The following is a 23,311-nucleotide window of genomic DNA, read 5'->3' as shown; positions in this document are numbered from 1 at the left end:
TTATTGTTTATTTCCTTGTTCATCTTCTCTTTGAGTCTGGCTACTGTGGCAAATATTTGTTGTTTTTTTTCAAGAAATACTGTAAAGTCCAAAGACCACTAGAAGAGCCTGATCCCTGAAGACTTTCCCTCATCCTAGTTTGAGAGATTCTTGGAGTGAGTAATTCTGCAGAATGCTAGAGCTGTGGGAAACATCTGAAAGCTTGTTGCCTCACTATTTAAAAGTGTAAATGTTTGTAAAAACATTTTAAATTCTACTTCACAAAGGCAGCACATGATCCTCAGGACTCTGGCTGCAGAATTTTGAAGAGTTTCAGAGCATTTTTAGCATTGTCCAATAATAAGGACATGAAGTAGGTTGTTAATATTTAGATGGAAATTCTGGACAGTCCTGTCACTTTGTGTTGTTCTAGTTTCCTCCATCTTCTAAAATCAGCTGCTGCAGCCTATGCGGTTTCAGGGAGCATTTAAATAGTCTTCTCTTATTAGTCTTATCACAAGAAGAAGAAATCCAAACTTCTGAAACTGAAGTCTCTGAGTCTGTCATCGAACTTCAGACATGGCCTCTCATACACAAAATGCCAAGTGACGTCACCGTGGGGCGGGCCAATGACAGCTTCAAGGACGATGGGATTGTTATTCCGCTAGTTTTCAGGAAGCTGTGCTGCTACTTTGCGTTATTTTATTCAAACTGCGAAGGAAACGCGTAATTCAATACACAGCCTTCAACAAATTTAACACAAAGGCTCAATGTAAAAAAAAAATAGATTAAAGACGAGTACAGCAATAACCTATTTTAAATAACTTTTCATCACATCGGAGTGTTCAAGTTTACGAGGGGACTTGAAAGCAACACAAGGATCAAGCTTGAGAAGAGTAAAACTCGCAGCAACCGAAAAGAAACACCGCAATCAACAAGTTTGTTTGCTCTTCTGTGAACTACTGCGATGCGCGCAAATGTGTTGAGGAGACGTGTAGTTGGTAGTCAGCCACTTTTGTCATAAATATGCCGTAGAGCGGTCTCGGCTCCGTCAGAGTTCTGCTTATTCGAATGGAATTGGAAGTGTGTAAGAAAGCTTAGTTTTATTATTAGGACCGCTCGTTTTGGCGGTTCCTTCTTCACGCCAATGTCGGCCCTAAACTGCTGCGAGGAGCTGGACTTCAGGCTGATGTTTGAGGAAGACGGCAGGCAGGCAGCAGGTACGTGTCGCTTTCAGCCGCGGGTACAAACAAGGAGACGGAGCTAAACGGAGCTAGCAAGCAGCCCATCACGGACAGTTGTCATGACTAATCTTCAGAATAAAGGTCACGCAGATGCAAAAATAAAAGCACGTCAGACTCCGCGCAAACACACCCACTGGCCTGTTTTACAGTCGCTGCTGCTCTTAAATGACTTTTGGAGGAGAAAAACCAAAAAACTTTAGTTTCTCTCACTCGTGAGAGAATCTAGATGACAACATAACAAGGTCCCATTGTTGTCATATCGCAGAACACCACTGAACTAAGACAGGTGGAGCCGTTTGTTAATGACGTTTCCTCCTATTTTATTCAAAAGATGTCTATGTTTAGGTCACGGTTTAGAAATAAGTTTTCCCTCTGACGGTCTGTCCCGGCTCACTACCAAGAAAAGGAAAGAAAGAAAAACAAAAATCAACTCCAAAACAGGCATACAACATTTAATATTATAGTTACGAGGTTCAGAATAGATTTTAAAGAGCCGAGAATAAAACTCATATATCTGATTTCAGGAGGAACTGGGATTGATTTAGGTTTGAATATGAACCAATTCAGGGCAATTTCACATGAGCACAAAAAAGTCCTGTAATAAAGTGATATTCTGATAACAGTACAGTGGAGGCAATGAGTATTTGATGCTGATTTTGTGAGTTCCCCCCCCTTAAAAAGAAATTGACAGTCTGCCATCTTAATCTTGAATTGATTAGAACAATGACAGAAAATCAAGACATTTCTTTTAAAGAATTTATATAAATTATATTTGCATTTCATTGAGGGAAATCCGTATTGGATCCCCTAGTGACCATTAAGAGTTCTGGTTCACACAAACCAGTTAGACTCTCCTGATCAACCTGTCACCTGAACTGAAGACGCCTGTTTAACTAATCACCTGTAGAAAGACACCTGTCCACAGCATCAGTCCATCAGTCAGACTCCAAACTCTCCAACAAAGATGTTCAGTGGATTTAAGGTGGAAGATTTTACACCTGCACCAGACCAGAAAGGACAACAAAGCTAAGGGTTAAGATGACAACTGTTGCTGCAACGTGACCATCAATCCACCTTTTGGTCTGAGGCTCCAAACAAGATCTGACCTGGTGTAGTTTCCATGAGAACAGAGTAATAACAGGCCTAAAACAACACGGCAGGAGTTAGTTGATGATCTCACAACAGCTGGAACTTCAGTCACCAAAAAAAGCAATTGGTACGACTTTACAACGCAAGAGTGACTGGGAGAAGATGCTGAGGTCAGATAAGACCAACAGGAAGCTCTTTGCTCATCAACTCAAAACGTCGTTTTTGGAGGAAGAGAAATGCTGCCAATAACCCCAAGAACGCCATCCCCACTGTCAAGCATGGAGGTGGAGACATCATGCTTTGGGGTGTTTTCTGCACAGGTCTTCTTCACCGTGTGGATGGAGGGATGGGTGGAGCCGTGTACCGTCAGAACCTCATTCCGTCCTTAAGCCAGGAGGCTTCAAACTGGTCGTGGATTCCAACAGTATAATGGCCCAAAATTAGTGATGGCAGAAATAGAACGATTGGGAGAACAAATGTTCCAAATGATTCAGTCTTGTAGAACATTCTAAACACCTCACCACAGTGGCAAAAAAATATTTAAAAAAATCTGGAACAAAATAAAATAGAATATTTCATGTGTTTCTTCTTTTTTAAACTTCAAAGATTGTTGTAGCTATCAAAAGTTATTTTTCTTGTTTTTCTTTTTATGAAAATACATTTTATTCTAACCAAACTGTGTTCAAATGGAGATGAAGAAGTGCTGAGTCAGAAGCTCGGTGACCCCCAACAGCTGATCTGGGACTCTTTCTACTTGCTTCCATATCTTTCTTCAAATGCTTGATATTTAACAATTACAAGAGGCAAGATGTCACAAAGACGGTGGTCACTCGTTTCTTGCCGGAGTTACATTCTTAAAAATGACCCGCAATTGGTGAAATCCAGGAACTTTTATAAGCGTTATATTTTACAATTATTATAGCTCTTTTAAGAGAGCTATAATACACTTGTTCAATTTCAAACCTTCGCAGAAAAAAGTAAAAAAAGAAAAATTGTTTTCAAAATTGCACAAGATTTTCCATGAAACAGCAAAAGGTAAACTGCGTAAAAGACCATTGTAAACATCGTTTGGAGAAGCTCTTAAAATGCTTTGCCAATATACGGTGATCATTGACCACCAATTAGAAAAGAGACAAAAGTTCGTCTTAAAAAACAGAGAGGAAAGAAGAAAACCACTGCGATATTTTTATTTGTAAAATTGTGCATGACATTTTTAAATCAACAAGATTGCCACATTCTTTCATTGAATTTTATTTCTGTGGAGTTTGAATTACCAACCAAGATGATTAGGAACAGCTTTTGACACGATGGAACGCGAAATGAAATGGTCACATGACCTCAACAGTTTGGTCAGAGCTCGGAACAAGACAGAAGTTCCACTAGAGTTTGGAAACGCTCCGGAACACGAAATCAATCTTCCCATCACTACCAAAAACATGCCACCAAGGCAACCAAGGAATGGCTGAAGAAGAAGCATATCCAGGTCATTGAGTCTCCGGACCTCAACCCTATAGGAAACCTATGGAGAGAGCTGAAGCTCAGAGTTGCTAAGCAACAGCCACCAGATCTGAAGGATTTAATAGTAGGGGTGTGACAATTTGTTTTAACAATTCGATTCATATCATGATTTGTGGTTGAAGATACAACTCATCATCGATATTGGCTCATTCAGAACGTTTCGATTCATTCATTCAACCTAAAATGGATCCAGATCATCTTTATCCAAACTTCCACCAGTGAGACTCGCACAGAAATACCTGGGACAGAACGGTGAAGTTTTCCAGATTCTCGGATTTCTTCCAGATCATGAAGTGTAAATGAAATCTGTGTCCAAACAAACAAGTAAACTAGAATGAATGTCAAATCCATTCACATGTTAGTTTCCTAAAGTTCACCACTGTTGTTTTTTCCACATCCAAAGAATCCAAAGGGAACATTCTTAGAACATTCTAGACACTGGATGGTCACATGACTTTGCGAAATTCAAGTCTTTCCACACATTGGCGCCTTGTTTGACTGCGATCTTTTTAAGGCGTCATTAATTAATTCACTTGAACTTGAACTTATTAACAATAGTTTTGCGACAAAGTACTAAATCAAATACTTATTTCCCTCATTGAAAGGCAAAAAAATTATATGAAATCTGTAAATTCGGTTTCTTGATTGTCCTTGTGATTTTCTTTCTCTCATTGTTGAAATGAATCTACCATTAGGATGATTGTCATTTTCTTTTTAAGTGGACAAACCTACTAAATCAGCAAAGGATCAAATGTTTTTTTTTTTCTCAACTGTATGTACAGTCAAGCTAAAAGTTGATTAGTCACAGATTGTGTAACTTGTTCCACTAAAAGATGGGAGGTCTGTTACGGTCATAACAGAGACACTCTGTGAGACAGAACGTGAAGAAAAAGTCCAGGAAATCACATTAGATGATTTTTATAAATAATTTATTTGTATATTTGTTTAGAAAATAATCATTTAGCTCCTACAATAAAAGAAGAATTCTGTCCATTTTAGACCTGTTGCTACTTCTGTAAGAAGCTCTTTTATCCTCCGCTTATTATCTTTATTAATGTAACCAGTTTGAACTGGGTATAAAAGACACCTGTCCACACCCTTAGTGAGGCCGCTGTGCAGAAGTTGGGCTGTTGACCCTGAATTGGAAGATCACAGGTTCGGTTCCTGCTCTGCCTGCCCATGAATGTAGTAAAGTGCTTTATAAGTATGTATCATTTACAAATTTAAACAACTGGAACCTCTCCACAGTGACCAAGACTAAAGAGCTGTCAAAGGACAGCTGGGAGAAATATATATACCTGAACAAGACTGGGATAAACTAATCTATCATAAACAAGCAGTTTGGAGAGAAAAGATCAACTGTTGGAGCAACTTTTAGGAAATGGAAGAAATACAAGATCACTGACAATCCCCCTCCACCTGAGGCTCCATGAAAGATCTTACCTGGTGGAGAACAAATGATCAGGAGAACCATGAAAAAACAGTCCAGAATTTCACAGGGTAACTGCTCAATGACCTGAAGAGAGCCGCAGTTTGCATTTTTTTTCTACACCTGCCAAAATGATGTGGTGAGGAGCCAGACAAAGAGGGGTTCAGAACCCCTTGATGAGAATAAAACCAAATATTTTGTAACGTTGCCGGGATTGGTGTTACCAGGTCCCCACCCTGGAACCAGGCCCGGGGTTAGGGCTTACAGGCGAGTGCCTGGGGCTCCTCTCTTACAGCCTGTAAGTATGCGGTTTGGGTGGCAGTCGCCGGGGGTGCCTTGACTGCCCAAATCTTGTTTATGGAACTTGGCTTTTGGGACATGGAATGTCACCTCTCTGTCAGGGTAGGAGCCTGAGCTTGTGCAAGAGGTTGAGAGATACCAGCTAGATATACTGTAGTTGGGCTCACCTCTACGCACAGCCAGGGCTCTGAAAATTCAGTCCCTTGAGAGGGGTTGCACTACTATTCTGGAGTTGCTCATGGTGAGAGGCGGTGGGCTGGTGTGGGCTTACTTGTGAGCCCCAAGGCTTAAAAGGTGTTGGAGTTCACCCCAGAGGACGATAGGGTCATGTCCTTTTGCCTACGAGTGGGGGACAGGTGGTGTCGGCTTTTGGGCCGAACATCAGTTTGAAGTACCCAGCCTTCTTGGTGTCTCTCGAAGGGGTACTAGAAAGTGCCCCAATGGGGGACTCCATTATCTTCTTGGGGGGCTTCAATGCCCCTTGTGGGCAACAACAGCAGCACCTGTAGGGGCGTGATTCAGAAAAAGAGTCATTGTGTTTCTGAACTACTATGGAAAAATTTAGGAAGGAATTGTGTTACTATAGTCACAAAGTTTACTATAGTAACACACAACATTGTCCAGAGGTTCCCCTGCTTGAACCAGAACAGGTTAAGAGCCATCTAAAGTTCTCCAGAGACCATCTGGATGATCAAGAAGAATTGGGAGAAGGTCATGTGATCGGACGAGACCAAAATGAAACTCTTTGGTATGAACGCCACTCGTCAAACCCACTGTGAAGCATGGAGGTGGAAATATCATGGTTTGGGGCTACAAAGGGCCCAGGATGACTGATCCATATTAAGGAAAGGATGAATGGGTCATGCCTGATGACAGATGAAACATGTCTGGATTTTACAGCATGACGATGAAGCCAAACACATCATCAGGTAAACAAAGGAGTGCCCACGGAAAAAGCGTTTCAAGGTTCAGCAGAGTTCTAGCCAGTCTCTAGACCGCCATACAATGGAGAATCTGTGGAGGGAGTTGAAAGTCTGTGTTTTCCAGCAACAGCCCTAAAACATCCCAGCTTTATAGATCAGCATGGAAGAATGGATTAACATAGCAGCTGCAATGTGTGCAAACCTGGTGAAGACCTGCAGGAAACCTTCATCTGTCATTGATACCAGGGTTTCATTACAAAGTATAGAGTTGAACTTAGTTATTGACTAAGTTGTTATTTTCTGCTCCATTATATAAACGAGTTCTTTAAAAGTTGTAGTATGTGGTTTCCTCTTTTTTACATCACTCAGCCAGCCCCACCCCTGTCTCTCATAGTTGAAGTGTATTTATGGTGAACACTGTAGACCTCTCTCAGATGACTGACAAACACGTTTTTGTCCTGCTGTAGAGGACAAAAACTCACATTTGCATTTTTTTCACGCCTGCTAAAACAACTAACTATTCAAGGAAACAAACTCAAATGTGGACTAAAGGTGGTGTTCTAAGAACTTTAAAAAAATTCTTAGGGAATATAGAGACTGAAAGATTATTGCGCTACAGTTCTCAGCGAATACAGCCCCCAAAATTGGGGGCTGTATTGGCTGCTCGCTCTCATGTGTTTTATTTGCCTTTTCGTTCTGTTGACTGAGCTTTAAGTGGAGTAGATGTATGTTTTGGAAGCGCCTTATTGTTCTAATTAGTGCTGATTTGGCTTTGGTACGTCTATTGTTATTTATTTACTGACAATAAAGGTTTAAATGTCGGGTACTATTTTAAAACATCGGCCATCACGTCCTTTGTGCGTCCTTAAGTTTCTGAGACTGGTAAGGATCTCTCTGCTCCAAACGTTTGGCCATGAATGTGTGTTTTGAGGAAGGAAATGCAGCGTTTGATCCGGGGGTGGGCGGTGCACGAACAAACAGGTACAGCAGACCAGGCCGCTGCTGCTGCTGTTTGTGCTCCGGCCTGACAGACATGACACCCTGCTTATCTGTTGGCTGGTTTGACTTCCTGCTTTCTCGTGCTGCTGTGTGACACCCAGCTGTTGCAGGGTGTCGCTGCTCCCCCCCCCTCCCCCATTGAAGGGTGACAGTTATGCAACACCTCACCCCTCTGCTGCACTTAGTGTTATTTATGAAGAAAGCTGTGAGCGCTGAAGCACATCGCAGTTGGCGCTCGGACATGTTTGCATACAAGCCGCACGTGTGAGACAGACGGAACGGCATTAAAAGTGGCGGCAAGTACTGCCTGCACCTGTGTGAAGGACTGAACGGCTGGAGGTGATCTGCCTCCAAATTTACTCTGGAGCTTTGGAGTGTGCAGCTGCTGCTGTTACTCACACAGCAGAGATGCTTGACCTCCTAAGTGTGGGAGAACCCGCTGCAGTGAATGCATTTGAGGTCCACAGTGTGAACATACCCCCGGGGGGTTATGAAGGGTTCACAGCAGTCTGAGGACGGAAAGAAAGCTTTTCGGTGTGTGCTTGGGTTGGGTTTTCACCTTCCTGCATGCACTTTGCATGTGTCATCCATGAACACACACATTCACAACAACAGTATTGGCTACCTGGGGTAATGTGGGGTTCCGTGTCTTGCTCATTGGAACTTCAGCACGCATGGTCTGGAACCTGCGATCAGAGGTCGCTTTACTTCTGGGTCAGAGCTGCCCAGTTTTAGGCCCAGCCTGTGATAAATTCCAGCAGCTGTGCAGCTTTCTGCAGGCATGCATGACTGTGCATTGATCTCATGTTATGCTGCATGTGTCACAATTCATGGCTGAAGTCTGACTTTCCTTCAGTACTAGTCAGCCATTCTTTTCCACCTTTGCCATTCATTGTTCCATTATGCTATATCCTTTAAAAACGCTTCACACCGTCCGTCGCTGTTGCAGTTACAGCTGCAGGGCTCCCAAGGATAACAGCTGGCAGGAGTGCAGTGACATTCTGTTTAGTTAGAAGACATGAAATGGATAAAGGGCATATCGACACTTTACATGAAAGTCCTCTCACGTGGTCAAACTGGATCAGCCTGGAGCCGTAGATCAGCCGTTCATCTTCAGCATCAATGCTAGTTTTTCAATCTCTAAGTAAACATTCTTTGTGAAATGGTCCAGTTGCTATAGTTACAGAGTCTCCTCATCCTTACCCCCCTTTGCCCAAAGGGACAGAACCAAAACTACAGGAAAGCAGAGGTGTGAAAATGGTGAAGTGTTCTGTTCAACACGACTGGGTGGTGAGAACATAGTTTTATCAAAAAGCAATGGTGGAGAAAGCATCCGTTTCTCCTCAGGTTCAACCACATCCATTCGATTTGTCCTCACATTATAAATGAAGCTTCTTCACTTCTTATACAATGATTGTGTTTTTCAGTTTTAGTATTAACAATGTCACGCTCATGCCAGCAGCTGTTTTACCATAAACAGCCTCAAAGCATCATCAGTAAAAGTTACTGTAGGTCTCTTTTCTTGAGTAGACAGCTTCATGTTATCAGACAGAGAACAGGCTGAGAGGAAGCCATGCCTAACTTTAGCTTTTAGTTTGCTCTGATGGTTATCTGCCGTTTGCTAAACAAGTTTCTTTAATAAAGACTCACCCATCATAAAAGCACATTCAAATAGTTGGTATTATCCATTTTGACGAAGAATCTTTGCTGCTCTGATAGAAGCCCAGAGACTCCAGTATAATGCAGGCATTTCCCTACGCTCTCTGTGACAAGAATCAGCTGCAAATCGCGTTATCAGAAGAGAAGGGCTTTTTCAGCACATGCATTGTAGAGTTCCTGTAGGTCAGTGTTGCTGGTCAGATGATGTCTTCTTATAAGATCATGTGACGTTTGTTACAATACATTTCAATGCACTGACACCATGATTCCTGTTAGTGGAGGTTCACATCTATCAGTACACTAAAGCCACTGGGATGAGTGGTGAATCGTCTCAAGAAATTGGATTTTAAGTCCAGATGCCATGACTCAAGCTCAAGATCAAATCAGTGTGTGTGTGGACAGGCCCCACCCCTTCTAGATTTGTATTACATCTGAACCTAATCGTAATGATTATAACCATCCTGCAACTTGCTGCTTTATGCTGCTTCATGGTTTTACCCCCCTTCTATAATCACCCCCCACCCCCCCTCTCTAACATCCCTCTCTGTTCTTCCCTCCTTTTCTTTTCTGTCCGGTCCAACAACAAAAAAACGGTTACAAATATGTTAAAGATGATTATACCATGGTCCGGGTGAATACTCGAATCTGATTGGCTACTGGGTGTGCGTTAAAAAGTGATAACCGCACGCCCCAAAAAGAAGTTCCGGTCACCTATCTGAAATCTTCTGTATCAATGCGCCGGCTTCTTTAAAACAACCTTTATCTTCATCATCTGGACAAAAACAAGCGGTAAGAGGAGAACTTTCTCTGAACTGATGCTTTATGTAACACATCGTGATCATCAGCATAGATTTATTGCTTTATATGGCCGAATCTTGACTGCAGCGGTGGTGCAGAGCCTTGTCACATTACCGTGACAACATGCTTTATTTGCCGCACCATGTAACATTTGCCGCACCACGTAACATTTGCCGCACCACGTAATTGGAAAAAAAAACAAGAATTACGCAATAAAAACTGGTTACTATTTATTTCTTTTGTAAGTGACCATGGTATAAGCAGGTTGATGGCCTTCGAAGTGTGTATTATCACTTTTTAATGCACTTCGCGGAAGCAACCGTCTGTTCAGGCTTCCACGGCGTGCGTTAAAAAGTGATAATGCACACCGCGTCGCCCATTAACTCTTACATAAAGTTTGGCCTAGATTACAAAAGGGGTTTATTCAGACATGCTTCTGCTGTGTCAGGAGATTCATAACCCCTGCTGTAACAGTAGGATATGTCCAACACTAGAGGTCTTCAGCTCTCATCTGTTTGCTCAGCTGTTGGACAGGACAAGTTAAATAAAAAAGAAAAAACAAGGACTGTAAAATCATTGAAAGGTAAAGTTCTGTTAACAGTACATACAGCGATCTGCTTCTCCTCACAGCTCCAGATCTGAGCGGGAAAACTCCTCCAGCGTCTACACAGGGTCTGGCTGAGCAGCTGCAGGGCTACCCCCCATGTTTACCTGCAGGAGCAGGCTACCATTATGCTGGCTATCAAGCCCAGGACCCATGTCATGGCCTTCAGGGGACCCCCAGAGCCTTCGACTGCCCCAGCATACAGATCACCTCCATTACTCATAGCAATCCTGTGGAATCTGCCCCTAGCCAAGAGCTTTTTACAATGGGAGGAGCAGATGGGGGGTACACTGAGCCATCCTGGTCAAGAGGTCAGCTGTACCTGCCTCTGGACCCCTGCTATCGCGACACAACGCTCTGCCCAAGTCCCTGCAGCAGCCTCTCCTCCAAGAGCTGGATGTCAGACTTGTCCTCCTGTGAGTCCTTCTCGCACATTTCCGACGACGGGGAGGGGGACCTGAGGGATGCTGCTCTTCTGGCTATTGGCTCTCCAGCCGGGTCACCTCTGGGGTCGCCGGGCTGTGGGGGAGGGGCGTTCGGGGTGGAGCTGTGGCAGCAGCAGTACCAGTATCCTTCAGCCTTCAGCCCATCACTGTCGCCCCAGCAGTCGCCGAGCCACTCGCCTCGCGCCAGCATCACAGAGGACAGCTGGCTGAACTGCAGGCCCGGCTCCAGGTAAGCTTTCCTTTTTTTCACACACTCCACCCTCTGTGGAAGAGATCTGTAATCCGAGTTGGTGTCTGACTGAGGACACTAACACTGAATGAGGAGAAGCATTAGTCTTGGTGTGTGTGGCCTTGTGATACACTGACCCGGTCGGTGTACCCTGCCTCCATCCTGTGAGAGCTGAGCTTGGCCCCAGAAACCTCAATAACCTTAGATGGGGCGTTGTTGTGGATGGATGGATTCTTTGGCGGCTGTAGCTTGAGGGTAGTTCGGTTGTCCTCATGTCGGCTTGTGTGTGAACCAAGGTGAGGAGGAGAAGTGTCAAAGTTCTTGAGGATCAATAGAGAAACTGTTAAAACGTGCTGCTGCTGTAGAGAGACGGCGGCAGCATTCAAGCTAAATCCTTCCGTTCCTCTGAGGAGCCGCTCACAACCAAGCGTGCCTCTTTTACAGGAGATGACATGTATGCCAACGAACGGGTCATCTGCAGTTTTCCTCTGAAATCTGCACTTTTAAAATGGGCTTTATTAACAGCTGTGCTTAGCTGGGTTTTTGACTCCAAAAAAATCCCCGGGTTAGATGTTTGCTTAGGGATAAACAGCTGCAAGTGACAAGAAGAAAATGTGAGACAGTCAGAAGAACTTCACCCACTGAACTCTAACGCTTCTCCTTTCTCATTCAGGCCGTCATCCAGACCCTCCTCCCCGTGCGGGAAGAGACGCCACTCCAGCGCAGACCCCCACACTCGCTCCCCCTCCCCTCATCACTCAGCCAGCCCCACCCCAGGCACCTCTCCACGGGGCAGTGTGACAGATGACATCTGGTTGGGAAGGCCCCCTGCCCTTGGGCCCCCATTGACGTACGGCTATCAGGAGCTTGATGTGCCTTCAAAGACCAGGAGGAAAACAGGAAGCCAGTTTGTCCTCCTGAACAGTCCAGAAGACGCAGCTGCTGAGTCGTACCAAGACTCTCCTGGAGAGGACGTCCGGGAGCAGCAGGGCCTCGCTGAGCTCTTTCTGAAGGTGCCGTCCCACTTCAGCTGGAACAAACCCAAACCTGGAAACCCTCCACTGTTCAGGTCTGCATTGAAGTCTGTTATGAATTTTGTTTAATGAAAATGACAGGCAGAAGTCCGGAAAGTCTCCTGTAAAGATCCTGCAGGAGTCTTTTGTGTGACGACCCTCCCTCACAGCTCTATGGGTGTTGTTCTGTGCAGCTGCTGCTCAGCAAAAGCATTGTCCCTCATGCTTGACTGGACCTCTTTGTATGCAGACGTGTGCTGGTGCCTACTGTCCAGGCTTCAGTGTTGCCTGGTGTTTGGGTCTCAGGAAGGCTTGAAACTGATGGAATGTCACTCAATGCACTTTACAGGGATCGGCAGAAGTTCAATTGCAATTTGATTCCTGCCAGGTCAGGAGGGTCAGGAAAGAGGACACTGCTCCACAGAAACATGGACACAACAACAGAAAACCCTGAAAGATGAACAGAAGCGTCAGGATGAGAAGATCGGGCCAAGAAACACGGGAAAGCCGCTGAACAGGCTGAGGGTCAACCAAAGCAACCAGATGACCAGAGCCCGAAAGCTGCTAGAGGAAACTCCAGAGTGGAAAATGATATCCAAGGATTAAAGACGAGCCGGACACAAAAGATGATTTAAACCTAAAAGACAAAACAACAAGGAACTAGAGAAGGAACCAAAGCTTATGATTTCTAATCACTGCCCTAAAGTACAAATGACTGCAAGCCACAGGAAAGTGAGTACAGTGTTCCCCGCTTATTCCGTAGATTTCCCTAGATTCAACTCAAGACGCTTGAATGAAACTTATGCGTCTAAAGGAGGTGATGGGGGGGGGGGGGGGGGGGGGTGAACAGCACGCCGGCTCGTCGTCTTTGCTAAAGAATATTTCACAGCTGGTTCCTGAATCGCTATAACCGAAGTTTGTGTCCCTGCATGAAGAAATGACATCAGTTGACCCGGAAACAGACGGAAAATCTCCTGATACTCTGCAGAAGAAAACCATGGAGAATAATGATCATGAAGCAAAGCAATATTCCAATGTGCTGTAATCAATGTTAACAAAGCATCAGAAATCTTTCTGAAGGCTTTTTGATGAGGAAGGATCGCTGACAATCTTCAGCCGCGGGGGGTGGGGGCCGGGTCTCTGTATCCGCGGGTCTCTCTGGCTCCGTAAGCCCTGCGAACACGAGGGGGATACTGTACAGGTGAAAAGGCTGCAGGTCTACTGAATGTTCTTCCTAGCCGGAGGTTTTTGGAAGTTTTTTCCATGGATCCTGAAGGATCTACAGCTGGGGTGTCAGACTCCAGGCCTCCTGCTGGTTTTCCAGAAATCCTGCTATCTCTGCTGCTGGTTACCTGAATCAGGTGTGTTTGGCCAATAAGGAGCTTCTATGGCACGTTGGTTTTAAAACATGTAGGACGCTGGCCCTCGACACCTGGATTCTGACACCCCGGCTTTAGCCCTTGTGCTTTCTTGTGGGGTCCAGATGACCCCACTCCCAAGGCATACTAATGTTGGCAGTGGGGTCATCTGGACCCCACAAGAAAGCACAAGGGTTAAATGTTTAGATAATTGGTTTAAACAGAAAACTGGGAGCCAAAGCAGAGGCAGCAGCAGGTTGTGATGCCTGACAGGCTCGACGGGTCAAATCCTTCCAGAGGAGCATCTGAGGAGGGACTGCTGCCCCATGACCACACACCTCTGTGCGAGCATCAACTGTAAACCCGCCAGGAAGATCATCTGCTGTGAAACCATGCAGCTGAACCCCCCCCCCAGTTTTACTCTTCTACGGACTAGAAGAGGATTTTGCTGGTTGAGCCATGAGGAACCCTGTGACATCCCGGCTCTGAAAAGGCCAGAGAACGGCGTTGGTGTGGGAAAAGGAACGTGGTTGCTGTGGCAACATGAGGACAGTTATTGAGTGACACGCGTGAAGCTGCTGTCCTCACATGACGGTCATGTTCCTCTCTGTTGCGTGCCAGTTTTCTTATTTGGTGGTAGTGAGGTGGGGGCCCAGCGGCCCGACATTTACCCCCACAGCAGCCATGATACACATGAATATGGCCAAAATTCCAACCTCTGATCATTTTGACTGTGGGAAACCAGAGGAAACGCACGAGATAATCAGCTTCCTGTTTATCGGTCATGGATGGATGCAGCGTTCAGCCCTAAACTCCTTCAGGGGATGGAGTCCACGACTTCAGCTCATCAAGTCCTCTAAATGAGTCTTCGCTCTGCCATTTCCATCTCTGTCCGTGGGGGGGGGGCACTTTACCTGGCCGAGTCTTCAGGTCCCGAGCTCTTTGGAAGGGCAGGACTCAGCAGCAGGCTTCAGTCAAAACCATGCAGGCAGGCGGTGTGAGAACGATGATCCCAAACAGTCAGAGACCACCACTTCCTCTGAGAGATGAGACGATAAAGCTCAACATCTGATGATGATGATGGTGATGCAAACGTGGCAAAAACGGAATCTTGTCTTTCTTTTTTTTTGATCAAATGTAGCTTAAGACAACACATGTTAACTGGTGACATTGGACAGAAGCAGAATGAACGTCAATCCTAAATCAAGTCAATCTTTCTCTTGTTATTGCAGGTAAAGGTTTACTATAATCTACATATACTTTTCTAAACCGTCAAAGACGTTTTTCTGCTTCAAATGTCATTGCGTCTAATGTCATGTACGATACGTTTGAGCTGAAATGAAAGTGTGTGTTTTGGGGTTTGCAGTGAAGACCTGCGCATTGCATTGCATTGACAGAGCCCCCCAGGAAGGACTCTGGTGTCTGTCCAGTTTGTCTCCATCAGAGGCTGACGGCTCTTCTGTGTCTTCTCAGGACCAGGTCCCCCCCTCCTCTGGACTTCCCACTGCCCAGTCACTATGAGCAGATGGAGCTGAAGTTGGAGGTCCAGCCCAGGTCTTACCACCGAGCGCATTATGAGACGGAGGGCAGCAGAGGATCCATTAAAGCAGCTACGGGGGGGCACCCTGTCGTCACCGTAAGTCCCGGCTCTCAGCGTTCAAGTCTCAAAAACATATACAGTTGGTTTTTTGAAATGCCAAAATCCAGGTTTTGGAGTTGGGACAGATTTGGTTTGTGAATGTGAGCATTCGCCTGAAGCCCTGGTTCTGGATCCAGTGGGTTCATTTGACAAGAACCGTAACTGAAAGGGTCTAACAGAATACAAATTTTTTTTGAAGGACGGTCATTAAAGCAGGAAGGTATCCCTGTTCGGACACACGTTCAGGACGTTCAGGCCCGACCGCTTCACCGCTCCTCCGTCTGGAGACTTTGAAACCCACAAGCAAGCCAGAAGTCAGGGAACAGACTCCGCCCACAAAGTGTCTGAAACAGGAAACCCCAGATGTAGATTCAAAAAGCAAGCAAGAGAAAAAAACTCTTTGAGGTTCTGTGGTTCAGGGGGAGTCACTGCACTGTGTTTTGTTCAGTTTGTGCGTTAAGCTGAAGTTTGTAAAATGATGTGAATCATTTATGTGACAAACATCAAACATGCACAACGGGTCCAGAAAACCGTAAAGGGGAAGTAAGACTGAGGATGAATGAGACTACAGAGATGCTAAGCCATCAGAGATGCTAAATTACATCCTACCCGCCTCGACTGGTTTCAAAAAAGTCCAGCAATCATCAGATCACAGAAATGCAATGAGCTCAGACATGTGACAACTCTGATTGATGGACAAAGAGCTGAAACGTTCAGTCTTTTCTGAAGTCCAGAATTGAATGTGCTGCTTTGCTCTCTGCTGTCAAATGGTCTCTGTTTCATCAGACAGAAGCTGCAGGGTTTCCAGCCTTGTTGGACAGTGTGAGGACAGGTCCCTGTTGTTCAGATGTGTGTGTTTGTGTGTGTGTGTGCAGTTAAGTGGATACCAGGAGCATCCCGTCAGCCTGCTGCTGTTCATCGGCACCGCGGACGACCGCCACCTTCGTCCCCATTCCTTCTACCAGGTCCACCGAGTCACGGGGAAAACCGTCTCCACCGTCTGTCAGGAGAAAGTCCTGGGTGGAACCAAGGTCCTGGAGATCCCTCTGCTTCCTGAGAAAAGCATGTCTGCCAGGTAGGATGACACCGGGAACAGCCTCGGCTTTGGTTCTGAGAGCAGAACCGCAGCCGCTCGAGCACAAGTCCAGCTCTGTGCTGCACAGTCAGGAAAACCTTTACAGCTAAAAACGTACCAAACTTCCATTAGAAAGATCAGGACAGCTTTTGACGAAGCAGCAGAGAGTTTTATATTTCACATCTACTCAACTCTAAACATTTCCACCTTAAGTACATAAATGATTAAAGAAAACTCATGTCACTCCTGGAACCTCCTGTCATCCAACCAAATCCTGTCTGGGTTCATTTACAGCTTTTCTCAATTCTTTACACACATTTTCTGAAAGCATGCCTCCTACACACAAATCCAATGGGCAAAACCCCTCAATTCTCCTGCAAAATGAAACTTTACATTCAAACCAACGTTATTTCCTGTCCCAGTGGGATTGGGTTTTCAAATGACACACACCATCATATTTTTCATTTTCATTTCATTTATTTATTTGTTCCTTTCATGAAAATTGATGTTCAAATGTTTACATGTTTCTCTTACATATTGAACATTTTCATGATTAGAAGGGAGCAGAATTGAAGAACACAATTCTTATAATTGTCTGCTCCCTTTTAAACATTGCATCCTATTTACATTTCTCACACCATCAGCTGTGCTCAGATTTCACCATATACAGTTCAAATACACAGTAAATACATTCCATTCATTTAATACATACATTCCAAACATTCCATTCAACAGTCAAGTTTGTACAAACTAATTTGTTTGGCTTTATACATCCGTTTAAATTAAATCATATTTTGACAACTTTTTAACTGATTCTCCTGGGAATTCCACATTTTTACCCCTGCTATAGACAAACACTTTTGCTTTAATGTTGTTCGAGCAATCTGTTGTTTGAAATCAAATTTTCTCCTATGATTTTCTTCTCCTGTGGTAAAAATAAAAAGCTTTTGTAGGTCTTCTGGCAAATCTCTGTTTCTGGCTTTAAACATAACTAATAAGGTCTGCAATTCAATTAAATTTTTAAGTTTTAATAAGCCTGACTTAATAAAAAGTTCATTTGTTTGATCTCTAAAATTAGCTTTGTGAATAATTCGAATAGCTCTCTTCTGTAGTAGAATTAAGGGCATTATATTAGTTTCATATGTATTTCCCCACAATTCAATACAATATGTAAAATAAGGTAAAACCAAAGAGCAATATAACATGTGCATAATATGACATGGTAAAACATATTTAGATTTGTTCAGAACAAAAAGGCTCTTGGCTACTTTATTTTTTACATAAAATATATGAGATTTCCATGTTAATTTGTCGTCCAACATAACCCCTAAAAATTTAAATTCAGACACCTGTTCTATGTTTACGTTGTCAATGGACAAAGTGACTTCTGTTTTGTTTTTATTACCAAATACCATAAACTTTGTTTTTGTTAGATTCAAAGACAGTTTATTGTAGTCAAACCACATTTTGAGTTTTATCATTTCCATTTCAATACTTTTAGTTAAGGTTTTCAGATTATCCCCAGAATATTAAAAAGTTAGTATCATCAGCAAATAAAACAAACTGTAACAACTTAGAAATATCACAAATATCATTTATATATAAAAGAAAAAGTTTAGTTGTTTAAGTTATATGAACAGACATTTAGAAGAACCAGCTGAACACGGGCCGATGACATTCCTTCCCCTCTTTCGTCTTTTTGTGACGCTGAACCCAACCTCATCAATGAGGATGAACCGGTGCTCCTCTGCAGCCACCTTTCTGAAACAGTTTCAGAAATAGACACAGAGTGGTCACTATTGTGAAGCACAGTCATTGATTTCCATATTGAAATATGTATCATTTAATGTAGTGTCGCGCGTATGCCTGTATATTCAAAATACGAGGTACTGTAGTGATATACAGCAGTGTTCCCCAACCTTAATGTGGCTGCGGGACGGTCAACCCCTGGGGATTTTACCGCGGCCCGGTGGGAAGGGGTGGGGGATGCCAGGGATGCTTCATTTTGGTCCGATTTTAAAAAGAAATAAAAACTCTGATCATCACAAAAAAACAAATCTTTTAATAATAATAATAACAGCAGTGGATCATCAATCTCCATCTACATCCTTGTATTCAAAATACGGGGTACTGTAGTAATAGGCTGTACTCCAATTTTCTATAGTGAGAGTAGATTTCTTACTTTTTCTCATTCCGGATAGTCCGGATGATGGATGCTACAGTGTCCCTGCTCTAATGTGGCTGTACTCTTTGCCCAGCCCCCCTCATTGTTAGACCACGGTTGACCACATGATCAACCAAAGTGTGTCAGATCTCATCAGAGATCAGGGTCCTTGGCCTTCCTCGTCCTGCTCCTCCTCCTCCTCCTCTCACTCGTCTGGCTCTGCCTCCGTTCCCAATGTTGGCTTCCATTGGTCCAAAACGGAACCGCACACCTGTTGCCCTTTCATGCTAACGCTCTGAGTGCCAATCCTGAAACTGTGACAGCTGTTTGATGAGTCATATTTGAATGGCAGTGTGTTCCTTGTAAAATAAGATACTTTCTGCATGAAAATTGTGTCAAAAGCCGGGAATGGATTTAAAAAAGGTGTGTTTTAGAACGGTAATTTGAGTGTAAAGCAGGAACTGTTCATGTAGTAGGTTGGTGAATGAGTTGCATGTTGTGGTCATTGTGTCTCAACACTTGTGTGTTAACATTTGAGGACAACTCTAAAGGGTGTCAGGTGGTGGTGAAGAATTCAACATTTTGGCGGCGTCCGCTTCTTTTTCAAAGCATCGACTGCGCTGGGATCCTCAAGCTGCGTAACGCTGACATCGAGTTGAAGAAAGGAGAGACGGACGTCGGGCGGAAGAACACGCGGGTGCGTGTGGTGTTCAGGGCCGCCCTGCCGCAGCAGGACGACCGGACGCTGTGGCTGCAGACGGCGTCCAACCCCGTGGAGTGCTGTGAGTTCAGCTCTGTCCCTTTCTGCTGAGGCAGGAACATTCTGGATATCCCCTCTCCTGCAGTTTAACCCAAACCTCTGAACTTGTGAGTAAACGTGTGAGAACACCGTGTGATTGAAAAAACCGTGGCTTTGCAGCCCAGCGGTCAGGCCAGGAGCTTCCTCAGGTGGACAGCTTCAGTCCTGCCAGCGGCTCTGTGGACGGTGGAGAGGAGCTGCTCATCGCTGGAGCCAACTTCTCCGCTCAGTCCAGAGTGTTTTTCACCGAAAGGGGGCCTGGTGAGACCCGCTCCTGTTCAGGAACTCCTCTGCAGTCTGTGGGCTCTCCCTGACGTTTCTGTCTGTTCTCCGTCAGATGGAAGATCCCTGTGGGAGGTGGAGGCTCGACTCCTGCCTGAAAAGTGCAGTGAAGTAAGTGAAACCAGAGCCTGCTGTACCCACAGGCTCACCCCCAGTATGTCTGCCCCATCCCTGTACATGCCCACCCCCCTGTCTTTAGGGAGCACAGAGGATCAAGGGATCCTCCTGAGCTACTCATTTGCGTTTGAGCATCTGTGACAGTGGATGCTGGTTTGATGCTGACCTGTGAGTTTTCCGGTCGTCACTAAAAGCTGTTCTATCGGAAATGTCTTTGTTTTTCCATTGCTGTAGAAAAGCCTCTTAGAAAGAAGTCAAAGGTTTGAACCCCATCGGTAGATTCTCTGGGAGTTCTGCCACTGGGGAAAGAAAATTGGTCTTCCCAAGAATTCCTATTGGAAGAAAAAGAAAACTTTAAGATTCCTTTTGGTGGAAGACAACGAATAAGACTCCGTTTTCGGTGTTTGTGTTTCAGTCCGGCATTGCGGTGGAGATCCCTCCCTACAGCAAGAGGGCGGCCTGTCCCTTCCATGTTCAGTTTTATGTCTCCAATGGGAAACGGAGGAGGAGCCTCATGCAGAGCTTCACATACGTGGCTGCAGTCAGACGTCAGCATGCTGGGGTCAAAGAGGAGTCCCCCTACGATCCGGCTGCTCTGCACGCCGCCTGCATTCAGACGTCCAGCCAGAATCCAGATCTTCTGCCGGATCTGGGATGTTTTGCTCCTCACGACCTCCTGATGCAGTGTCGCCTGTCTTCCTCCCCTCGTCTCCATCATCTTCCTCCCACTTCCCATCCGCTGGAGTCTTTTCTGTTTCCTCCGTCAGCCCCTCCTCAGACGTCTGCTCCTTTTCAGACCTCAGCCATGCCTCCTCCGCTCCTCCCTATCCCTCCTCCGATCACCTCGCTTTCCGCCGAGGCCTCCTCTGGCCCCCTGCAACCTGTCCCCCCCCCCCCCCTCCCCTGGGGAGTCTTACCACCCTACATTTACCAGTGTAGGAGGCACCTTCAAACCTCCCGCTGGCTGCCAGAAGACCCCCCCGCTTCCCGCCTCTGCAGATGTGCCGTGCATCAAGAAGGAGCCTGAGGAGCGGGCGAACCCCAAACCCCTGGGTCTGCAGGAAATCACGCTGGATGATGGTGAGTCTGAAGCGGCTTTTACTTCCATCAGATGCAGACGTGTTCAGCTTTCCTGTCAGGGAAGAGGACTGTCTCCGTGGTGTAGTGTGACGCAGGCATGAAGAAAGCAGAGAGTTCAGTGGCGCTGTCGTCTGAGCTTCACGTTTCACTACTGACCTATGAATAGACTCCGCTCCATCTGTTGTTGTGTCAACAGAGTCAGCAGAGCTTCAGGGAGAACACAGCTTTAAGGCCCGTTCACACCGGGACGAATTTCGCCGACGTTTAACGCCTCGTGACTAAACAAAGGGCACCAATGTGAGTGTGCACACCGACGCGAAAAAACGCCACGCGTCAAAAAAAAACAACGCCTCAGGTTCGATTTCTTTTTTCGACGCGTCGCGTCGAAATCTATTCGACCAATGAGAATGGCGCTTTTGCACACGTGTCTGGAGCTTCTGAAGTTACAGTAAAACACAACTTGGGGGCGCTCAAACACAAAACTGCCTTTCTGACCACATATACCAGCGAAGAAGATAGACGCCAAGTAGCGTCTACACTGCCGCGAAGAAATAATGACGGACATTCTAAAATATCCCCGAACCAAGCACCAGTTGGAGCTACTGGTGCTTGAAATATTCATGTTTTCTTTGTTTGATTCTGACAAGCGCCTAAATACTTGCTCTCTTCTTCTGAATGAAAAGCGACTTTAAGAAGCCTAAAGTTGCGCAGCGCCACCTTGTGTACAGGAGTATTTCTGTTTACATTAAGCGCCATCTAATGTCAGGGAATGAAATTGCATGTTCACTCCACTCATCGTCAGCGAAAATCGCCTGGGTGTGAACACAAAAAACGTGGCGAAAAACGCTGGCGAATAACGCCTGGCGAATATTAGTCCCGGTGTGTACGGGCCTTAACACTCTGAACTGATGTAACTCTTTCACCCTTTAGGCCAGGGGTGGGCAAATAATGTAATTCCAGCCAATTCCCAGCTTTAAAGTCAAGCCAAAGTCCCGTTAGCCGTTTGTTGACCCCCTCCTCTGGGGGGGGGCTGCAGACACAGCAGGAACCTTTCGGTGGGTTCACCTCCAATCCATCATCTTAGGCTACGTTCCCACTGCAGGGCTTAATGCTCAATTCCTGATTTTTTTGCAAGGCTGGTCACATTTCCAATTAAATGTGAACTTTTGTGATCTCCTGTGTGACGTGAAATGACCCAGAAGTGACCCGCATGGCGCAGAATAGTACTCAACGGGGAACGACGTCACTGTTGTTTGTGGAAGTAGCTAACGTTAGCAATGGATGTCAACAACAACAGCTGAGCCTTTTTTGCATTATTACATTTATTTTCACAAAGAAGAGAAGAGCGCAGGCAGGGAGGTAGAGAATGAGGGGGGCAGTGGGGGGCGTATTCATGTTTGTGTTAGGGAGGAAGGAGAACGGTAATAAAAGAAGGTTTCCCCCAGAATAAATGTTATTGACTCTTTACGTATCGGATTCAGGACCACATACCCAAGTGGTCTGGGTCACATTTGAAAAGATGGGATCTGTGTCGTTCAGACTGTCATGAAAAGATCAGATACAGGTCGCATAGGGGCAAAGAAATCGGAATTGGGTCGTTTCAGCCTGCAGTGTGAACGTAGCCTTAGTGTCGAGTGTCCAACAGGGAGGCATTGGGTCCCTTCTTTGGAGTCTTTGGTATGACTCCGTTGTGAACTCCCGACTTTCCAGTCTCAGGGTGGACGCTCTACCACAAGGCCACCGATCTGGTTAAAGTGGTTGTTTTTCAGCACTGGAATGATGTTATTTGCGTAAATGATCAAAGAGTTGCAATGATTCCATAATTCTGTGGCGTTAAAGGGTTCACGTTTGGAGGTGGAAGCGTTTTCTAGCATAGAAGAGGCCTGCCAGCAGCAGGTGCATTGTGGGTGTTCACATTGAAGGTGGCTGCTTGAACGTGGGTGGCAGAGCGCGGTGAGTCCATAACAAACGTGGTCTGTGCTGCTTCCTGTAGTGAACGAGATCATCGACAGAGACTTTGGCGCCCTGAGCGGCTGTGTGGAGCCCCACCTGTGACCAGAAGGGGCGGAGTCGCACCACCTCCCGATCCCGCTGAAGGCCGTAGCTTCCTCAGATGGTTTGTTGGCACGGAGCGGATCTACAAGTGCCTGCTGTCCCCGCCCCCAGCGCTGGTGACGCCACGCCCCGCCCCTCTTCCCTCGCCCGTCTCAGGAACTTCAACCAAAGAGTCGTCCCGCCGTGAAGTTGGACTGGGATTGGACGCAAACGCAGCCTTCTACCAGGCACCAAAGTTGCATAAAAATGAGAAAAGACCTTTATTTTTTGGTCATGTGATTTTAAAAAACTATTTTTGATACACTGGTTCTGGTCCTGTGAAAGTAAAGCTGTTCAGGCTCATCTTTTCATGTTTGCTGCTGAGGCAGATCTGCTGTGACGTGAAGCTAAAAGATTTCAGTTCTAAGTTCAAATAAAACATTTGAAGCTTTGATTCTGGCGGTTCTTTTAACCCCCACTCCTGTGGCGCTGACCTGCTCCATCAGGGCTACATCTGTAGGGTCTGGAATCTC

The 23,311-nt window shown here is 45.4% G+C and overlaps 1 protein-coding gene across 1 annotated transcript; it reads left to right on the top strand.

The window, feature by feature from the left end:
• Nucleotides 1-607: 607 nt before the first annotated feature.
• LOC101172896 (nuclear factor of activated T-cells, cytoplasmic 3-like) lies at nucleotides 608-23,230 on the top strand. The gene is made up of 10 exons (XM_023955570.2): nucleotides 608-1,199; nucleotides 10,569-11,217; nucleotides 11,891-12,286; nucleotides 15,062-15,224; nucleotides 16,103-16,302; nucleotides 19,076-19,248; nucleotides 19,386-19,526; nucleotides 19,603-19,658; nucleotides 20,080-20,744; nucleotides 22,738-23,230. The coding sequence occupies exons 1-9, from the start codon at nucleotides 1,127-1,129 to the stop codon at nucleotides 20,689-20,691; spliced, it is 2,463 nt and encodes an 820-aa protein (XP_023811338.2). The 5' UTR covers nucleotides 608-1,126; the 3' UTR covers nucleotides 20,692-20,744; nucleotides 22,738-23,230.
• The last annotated feature ends 81 nt before the right edge of the window (nucleotides 23,231-23,311 follow it).

This window comes from Oryzias latipes, chromosome 6 (genome assembly GCF_053564925.1).
Source record: "Oryzias latipes strain Hd-rR chromosome 6, Olatipes_Hd-rR_3.1".
Taxonomy (NCBI): domain Eukaryota; kingdom Metazoa; phylum Chordata; class Actinopteri; order Beloniformes; family Adrianichthyidae; genus Oryzias; species Oryzias latipes.
This window is presented reverse-complemented; position numbering and strand designations above follow the sequence as displayed.